This window comes from Balearica regulorum, chromosome 1, assembly GCF_011004875.1.
Source record: "Balearica regulorum gibbericeps isolate bBalReg1 chromosome 1, bBalReg1.pri, whole genome shotgun sequence".
NCBI classification, from domain to species: domain Eukaryota; kingdom Metazoa; phylum Chordata; class Aves; order Gruiformes; family Gruidae; genus Balearica; species Balearica regulorum.
In genome coordinates this window covers 86,206,724-86,215,252 of record NC_046184.1, presented here as the reverse complement: position 1 = coordinate 86,215,252, position 8,529 = coordinate 86,206,724, and the positions used below count along the sequence as shown (strand labels likewise).

The window sequence follows — 8,529 nt, the reverse complement described above, 5'->3', positions numbered from 1 at the left end:
TCCACTGTGTTCTGAACGTGCAGTGTTTTCCAGTCCTATTTCTATAGTACTTTGAATTATTTATGACATTTTTAATTATTTAAAACACATTTCTTATTCTTTTCAGTTCCCATGTGAAACAGCTGGCTTCAGTTAGCTGAACATTATTGTTAAGCCTCACTTTGTTTTAAAAGTACTTCAAAATTCTTGTATAAATTGCCTTACACTCCTAATTAAGGACGTGTCTGTTACATTAAAAAAGAAAATCTGCTCCCTATACCCTGTCACAGTACTAAACCAGACTCCCCCAAATGCATCCTGCTTGGAGGTACCAGGCTGAATGGAGCTGACGTTAAGAAACAGGCGTGCTTAGATGTTGCCAGTTTGGTTAAGAGACTGCCTGGGGATGCCAGGTCTCTTACCCTCCAAGCCAAGACTAGGGAGATGTCAAAATACTAGACCGCTGAAACGGAAAGACAAGCTCCCTCTGGCCTCGTTGCCACTGCTGATACAAAAGACAAGGAAAAGGAGACGCTTGCCTAAAATCTAAATGGTAAATCTTAGTAGTGTGCAAATGTATATTTAATTTCATTAACTGCCACTGTGAAGTTGGAAAACGAGGGGGAGAGGGAGTTCTGTATACCTGTGTGGTCTCATGGCAGTGGAAGTTCTTCAAATCCAGCAAAAACTAGTTTCTGAGCTCTGAATCTAGAGAAGTTTGCTATTTTTGCTTTCTTTAGAAAGCTGAGGCACTGAGGTTCATGGAGAAGTGCATCGCTCAGGGCTCTAGAAGCATCCTCACCTGCAGATGGAGTGTTACCACAGTAGTTATTTGGTAAGAGGTGTGATATTTTTTTAGAGTGAACACTTCTGCAAGTGAAAGTCCTAGCATGGGCACAGATGATTTCACAGGACGATGCTTCCCCGCTGGAATATGCTCTAGGCATACATGACTATTTACGTCTACCTCCCACCCAGCCTCAGATATTGATACCAGGTAACTACTGTAGTAACTAACCCCAATGGTTATCACACACACCACCACACCCCAGAATTTGCTACTTCAATTACATCCTAATGTTAAACCGGTAAATAGCTCCTAGTTAGATGAAGGTCCTGACTGATGAGTGGGTATACTGCCCAGAAGGCCTATGCATCTCACAAAGGGAAGCTAAATAGCCTACTGAAGTAGTCTAGAGTAGTGGTTCTCAACCTTTATTGATCTACAGATGTCTATGTATTTTCCCTTGGCAATGTAAACATCTGCATACAAGAGTATGGAGTTTAAGCCTCCAGCTTTTTTGTTACCTTACAGGCCTCTTAAATGTTGTCCAAGGACCACAAGGTCAGTGCTTGAGAGGGATCCTTATGCATACCCCCAGCAGGAGGCCTACAACTTCAGAGTCCTCTCGTTCCCTTTTTGCTGTAGGGGTTCACATTCAGCTCTTCTCACTCTTTAAAGTTCTCAGTTCAGAGGTCCCTGCACTGCATTTCCTTCTCTTCAGGAAAGATTCGATGTACCCACACTTCATCCTCACAAACAGCAAACAATTTGAGCTGCGGCACTTGCCCCCAAGGTGGTTAATCGGCTTTACAAATGAAAGATGCCAAAGGCCCCAGATTATAGCTGTGTCCGCATTCCAAAAACATATCCTAATTCAGTAGCAAAACTAGGCATAGACTCTAGTTCTTTGGTGTCATGATTTCTTTTCTTGCAGTTTTTTTTTCCATTCATTACATAGACACTACATGAAATCGAAATGTTTGTTGGACCAAGTTACTACATCTCTCTAGTACTTTGGTGTTCTACTATACAGAAACAAGAAACCATGCACACAAATTTAATCTGTTGTACCTGAAATGAGGATTGAACAGGTACCTATCTTGTAGTTAAGGAAATGTACAGAGCAATTTCATTCTATGTTCTGAAACTGCACTAGTAAACTTGGGCAGCTTTAGGGTACATTACCTGCAAAATATTAGAAGAAATTCCTAAACGTGATATATATCCTTTAGTTGATATAAAGATGATAAAATAATCAATAAAAATATAGAAGACAGGCAGAATCTCATAATTATATTCTATATTAGGAAGAAAGTTGGATGATGTAGACAAATTACCTATTGCCAATGAGATTTAGGAAGATGTTTAGTTCTACCCATTAAATAAAACATCCTAGAAGTTGCATAGCTAGAAACTCACAATCAATAATTTTCAAAGAATTATCTGGCAAGCAGATGGAAGCAATGGGCTTTCTTTTCCAAACAACTTTGGAGCTCTGAATGTGTTCCAGAAGACCAGCAAATACTTTTGCTTAAAAAGTATTTGGAAAGTAAATGGGATCATCCAGGTTGCTGTAAGCCAGTTAACCTAACACTGATTTGGCAAAATCACAGTGTAATTGATACAGGTTGCAGTCAGATAAGAAAAGAAACATAATGCTATTTGTTGTAATTTAAAGAAAAAGATCTCGTTAAAAGAACTACATATCCTTTTATGGCAATGTAAGTTTGGTGGGTCAAGATAACCGTCTAGGCCTAATGTAGCAAGACTTACAACTGAACACTACACAGCCCGGTTATTCATAAAGGAAAGAGAAAGGCAATAGATAGGTACTACGTGATGGAGCCAAGCCTTAGTGTGAGACACCTAAATCAGCTCAATTTAATTTAGCTGTTTGGAAAGATGAAGACAGTGACTCAATCATGGTCTGTAATTCATTACAAAAGAAAAAAGACTTCTTATAGCAGAAGACTTTAATGTACTGAACAAAGGCATAAGAAGACCCTACGGATTAAAAACAAAAAAAAGTAGTAGTAAAATAGAATGGCAGTTTTAATGGCAGTGATAACCAACAAAAAACTCTAATAAGGGACATGGCTGATTAACCATAAGGCTTTAAATGATGAAAGTCTTAAATCTTTCTTGAAGATTTAACTGAATTATAGATGAGCAATACTATCATTAGTCACGGCTGAGATTCAGTTACTGTTTGTGGGTGACTTTTCTAAATGATTTCCAGCCTACATGATGTTTCCTTTTAAAGCAACAATAATATGCAAAATTCAGCAAAGAAGAGACAACCGATTCAGTAAAGGAGAAGAAAAAGTGCTACCACCTTCCAGCACAGAAACAAGATGCAACATAATACAGAACTCCAGGGTCACTGTCAAGTCTTCTTGGGTACAGGTGTGCAGAAACAAATAGACTGGCATCACAAAGAAAATGCAGGGTCAAAGAATTCAGGCAGCTGAAGAGGAAGGATCATGGGATCTTGTTAAAGAATCTTCCACTCTTGTGAGTGGGAGTTAAATAATTGAACCGTTGTTGGCTTGGGTGCACAAAGCTGAAAAGCTGCAGGCTGTGGAACCTGATGCTTCATCTCAACAGGGAAGAATTTTGTATACATGTTACATTTTGCATCCCACAGGTAGCAACTATTTAAACCACCTGAAGCACCTTGAATATGTTCAACAGCCTTGGGAATCCAAAGAGGAAGACCTAATCCAAACTCAAATAAGTGACAAAGATAATGAGAGTAAAGTATCTTCAATTATTTCTACAACAGCAATGGGGGACTCTGGGTAAACAGAGAAATAAGAAATTCTCATTGATGAGGAAAAAAGAGAGACCTGGAATAAAGTGGCATTTCTGAAACTTGACGGGAAAGTTCCTTAGTAAAAAATCATTAGTTTCTTCCTGGGTGACAGTAAAAGCTATAGGAGTAGCAGCAAACTACACGAACACAATCAATAATACCTTTCAAATAACTGGTAACACAGGAATTGTACAGCCTTAAATACATATGGACCCCCATGCTAGGTAACAGATTCCAAGAAGGGGAAGGATAGCAGACATTAGAAAACAACACATCAATCCAGGGACCAGGAAAGGCAATTTCAAGCACCTCAAACATGTAAAATGAAAAACCACTGTAAGGAATTTCAACTTGTAAGACATTCCCCAGGGAATTCAACCAGTTGGTAAAACATCATTCCAACTTTTAAAACTGTGGCTTTCTTAATACAAGACACTGCACCAAAAACAAGTCAATTTTTTCAGACTTCAAGGTGATGCATACAAGACAAGATAACAACTTGAGTGAAACTGGCAATTTTGTCCCGTTCATATGGAATATGGACATGCAGAAAAGAGCCACAAGCAGTAATAAACCTGTGCTGAGTCTGTGCTAATTTCCAAGGTGAGCAAAACTATAAACCGAGTTGTCCATGAGAAAAAAAAGAAATAAGGCAGGAAAATGTAAATGAAACTCTGCTGTAAGAAAAATTTATTACGTGGCCAAAAAAGCCCTAATTCCACAATCAAGAAAGAGGAAAACTTTTGGTGAAAGTTCATCCTGGGTTCAGTGAGAAACTCTGTGAGCAAGAAGAAACAATTTAAAAAAAAAACCCCAACCCTGAAACATACACACGGAAAAGGGGAAGGCCAGACAGCAACTGACATAAATTAGACATTATAAAATAGAGAAAACTGGTAAGGAAACCTCTGTGGCTAGCAAAACTACTGGTAATAGGAAAGGGATTTTGGATCTTTCATTCCTTTCTTTAAATAAAAAATAAACAAAAAATCTTACTAATAGTACTGATCCATGCTAGATAAAAACTTTGAAAATGTTATTAACATAGAGCAGGGGAAATCAGTCAACAAGCACTTCCAATTCCATATTCAGAAGGAAACAGGATGTGGCAGTCGTACGAAAATAGCAACTTCTATCCAGTACCTTAGTATCAAAGTAGGAGAGTAGACAACAACTAGTAGGGATGTCTAAAGTTGGCAAAGAAACAGGAGTCCTAAGAGACTTCACTAACAAGCTCTCTAGCCCATTGATTCAGATTTTAATTAAAATTGGGATATTAGAGAAATACCTTAAGACATTCATGACAGTATTCCCAAAAGGCAAATGAAATGACTCAATGTCAAAATTATGGAAAAGCTGTTGAGATGAAGAATTAATGAATGAAAAATAAAACCTATAATCCAAAAGTTTTATGAAATATAGATTTTGTAGGAAAAAAAGAAAAAAACCCAAACCTTAATTTCATTCTTAGATGACATCATTATACATTTGGTTTAACAAAGGGGACTGCATAGGTGCAACATACTTAAATTTTTGTAAGGCATTGACCTAGCACCATAAGTCAAAAAGATTTACTGTACATAACCACATATTAAGAGGATTAAGAAATGCCTAGCCTGCAAGTCTCAAAAAGAAGCTAATAAAAAGTTGCACTGAATGATGCTTTTCAAGTTAGTGTAGGTCAGATGCAATATAGCATTTTCAACCTGGATCCAAAAGTAAAAAATAACTGATGCAGTTTGTGGTGAGCGGTGAGTAACGTGGACCATGGGGAAGCCAGGTCCATTCACACAAACTGGACTTCGAGACAGCCTCATGTTAAGTATCTAGGAAATAAGAACTCAGACCATACCTGCAGAAAGGGGGAAACACTATCACGGAAAGCTGAGACTTCGGATGATCTAAGGGTCACACCAGACAAGCAGCTCACATGAGCTCCCGTATAACGCTGCGAGAAAAGGGCAAATGCAATCCTCTGCAGACTTAAGGCAAAGGGCAGGGGAACCTTGTCCATGGCATCGGGGCTCGAACACTCAATTCCAAAATGAACACTTCTACAAGATACTGAAAAATTTTACAAGATGTAGAAAGAAAAGACAAGAATAATTCATGGGCTGGAGGAAATCCCTTACAGTGGAAGATTTAAGGACATCTATTTAGCTTGTCAAAAAGTGGATTGAGAAGTGATATTATAGTGTTTAAATACCAGTCCAGGGGAAAAAGCCCCACTGTGCTCTAAGACTCTCTGAATCAGCAGGATGGATGTATCCAGAAGTTGTAACTGGAAGCCAAAACCAAACAGATCTAAAGAAGAAATCAGGCTTAAATATTTAAACAGTGAGAACACGCAGCCCTTGCATCAGGCTACCAATGGAAGGGATTCTCTGTGTCCCAGTGCCTCAAAATCAAGCCAATGCATTTTATCAACTTATACTTCAAATACACATTAGTTTTTGGGGCTCAATGCAGGATACATGGGTTGAAATGTCACCTGTGAAATGCAAGAGTCAAATCAGACAGCTTCTTCTAGCCTAACCTATGGATCTACAAAACACGGCAACCGTTCGCAGCCAACCCTGGTGACTAAACGCAGAGAAAAAGGTTTCTGCCACAGGCTCCGCAGGTGCAGAGCTCCTCACTCTCCTTGTGCAAACTGCAAGGCTGCCCAAAGGCAGGGATGTGCTGCCCTCGCCTCCGTCTGCACAGCCGCTCAGGACTCACAGCAGCAAGATGCTCATGCAGTGGTCTGGTGCAGGGGGAAGGAACACACGTCACAGGGGCAGGGTGCTTGCAGCAGCACCTTCAAGGAGCCTTTTACACCAATTTATTTCTATACAAGGTGGTTAAAAAAAAAAAAAAGCCCCTATTGGTTGTTCATACAGAAGTCTGGGATTCTATAGGCTTTGGGTGGGTGATTGATTTTAAATCCCAACAACACATGCTTCTTCCCTTGCCTTCTCATTCTCTTCCGAGTCAGCCTCCATGATCCAAAGAAACTAACAAGTGACACACAAGACTAGTAGTCATGTGGACCAATAAAAAAAAAAAAAGGGAAGGAGAATTGAAGACGAAGAGAAAGGGAAAAACAAACGAAGATTGAAAATAAAAATTCGCCAGGATAATGCGTTTTATAAACACAGAGATAGAAACAGTTACAGCAAGGACAGAGCGGGCCAGGGGTGGGGAATAGATATTTATATATATATATATATATATAAATTCAAGGGGCCTTCAGTTTATTCTTGTTGGCTCCCCCTTCTCATTAAATTGGTCTCTCTGTGGGGATCTCCACCCCCTTCTCTCCACTGTCCACCTTTTGGGGATTCTCTCCCATGACCACAGTCCAGAAGAGGCCACCACTGCCATGTGAGTCCAGCCCGCCTTGGCAAGAGGGAGCCTGGGAGAGCACTCTGACGGGAGGCGAGCGGGAGAAGCTAGCCTTTCCCTACCTCCTGCCGGCTCCTTGAAAAGACTGGTCTATCCCTCCTCCTCCTCCTTCCCTTTCGGAAACTAGGGGCAGGACAGGCGTGTGAGAGTCAGAACTGTTGTTGTTCTGCCTTTCAGGAAAGGGAGTAGAGAGAAGGGTGATGATTATTTTGGCAGTCTCTTACCCTCCCTCCAGTTGCTTTTTGGTTTGTTGTTGATGCCTGCAGGCTTTTCTGAGGAGGTGGGGGGGAGCGGGTGGGAGAGGAGGAGTACAAGCTGCTAGGACATCATCCACAACGGGCAGGAAGAGCAATGAGCAGGAACCCACATTCCTACGGGCCCTTGGCCATCATGCTGCTCAGACAGCTGGGAGAGAGAGGCAGCAGCCAGTTCAGACAGACTCCTCTCTATTGCTCTCCACCAGGGGAGGAGAAAGAGCGCAATACTCCACAGCCCTCGGGCAGCGTAGGCACCTGTCCGGCCCAGAGAACATCCCTCACCTTTCCCCCCGCCCCGCACTGGTCTCACCTTCCACTGGGGAGAAGGAGGTTTCTCCCATCCAGTCCTTGGGGCAGGACGAGCGACCCTTCCTCCCTTTCACAAGCAGGAGGGATAGGAATGGATATTTCTCTCTTAGACACTCAAGGAAATCCTCAAAGTACCCCATTCAGCTGTGAACCCTGCCACATTCTTCTGTGGCCTGCTGAAAACATGTGTCCGAGCCCCTGTACGTACAAGGACCGTCTCTCCATCCCATCCACCATGCATGTCTCAACATGCACCCCCCCTTCATACGCATTCTACAGTGAGAGAGAAGGCAAAATGGGGGCCTTTCTTTGGGTTTGAAAGGAGGGACTCTTGCATGAGGAAGTGATCCCAGCACAGGAAAGGGGCTCTTGCACAAGGAAGCATCCTCCTACCAGGCAGGCTGTTGCACAGAAGGAGCACCCCCTTGAGACAGGCTGTTGTTCAAGGGGCTGCCATGAACAGGGTTACACGGCCAGAAGAGGCTGTTGCAGGAGGAGAGGCCGGAGACTGTTGCACGAGGAGGGCCGCTGCACAAGCGGTGCCCCTGGGCGCAGGCTATGCACAAGAGGCTTTCTGCTCCCTGGGTTGAGGTCTCTCTAGGAGCTGGAGAGGTGCTCCACTTGGATGGCGCTGGTGCTGACAGTGAGGCAGATGTCCTTGTGATGCTCTGAAGTCTTGTAAGGGGTCAGGTCAAAGGAGCACTGGGGGGGAGGGTTGGGTTGGTTAGTGTCTCCAGAAGGGCCCCCTGCTGCCCCCCCACCCTGCGGCTGGAAGTGCTGCTGCTGCTGAGAGGCCTGGGCTTGCGCCTGAACCACCTGCTGCTGTGGGTCAGGGATGTTGTGTTTCCGCATGTGCTTCATCAGGTATGTCTCCTGCAATGGGAAGAATGGTGTGAGAGGAGGGGACGACGTCCGCAAAAGCCAAAGCCAACGGGGAGGGACGCGACAGCTCAGGGGGCTGTTCCCGTTGGATCTGGAGGAGCTACTCCCTGGGAAGT

General features: G+C 42.8%; 1 protein-coding gene across 22 annotated transcripts in view; it reads right to left on the bottom strand.

Moving 5' to 3' along the window:
* Window positions 1–2,048: 2,048 nt before the first annotated feature.
* ZNF384 (zinc finger protein 384) overlaps window positions 2,049–8,529 on the bottom strand; it is a 32,978-nt gene continuing 26,497 nt past the window's right edge. For all 22 annotated transcript variants that reach the window (XM_075763632.1, XM_075763650.1, XM_075763574.1 and 19 more), the window contains one exon: window positions 2,049–8,404. In XM_075763632.1, the coding sequence (XP_075619747.1) occupies window positions 8,129–8,404 (276 nt within the window). In that variant the 3' untranslated portion in view covers window positions 2,049–8,128. The remainder of the gene's footprint in view (window positions 8,405–8,529) is intronic.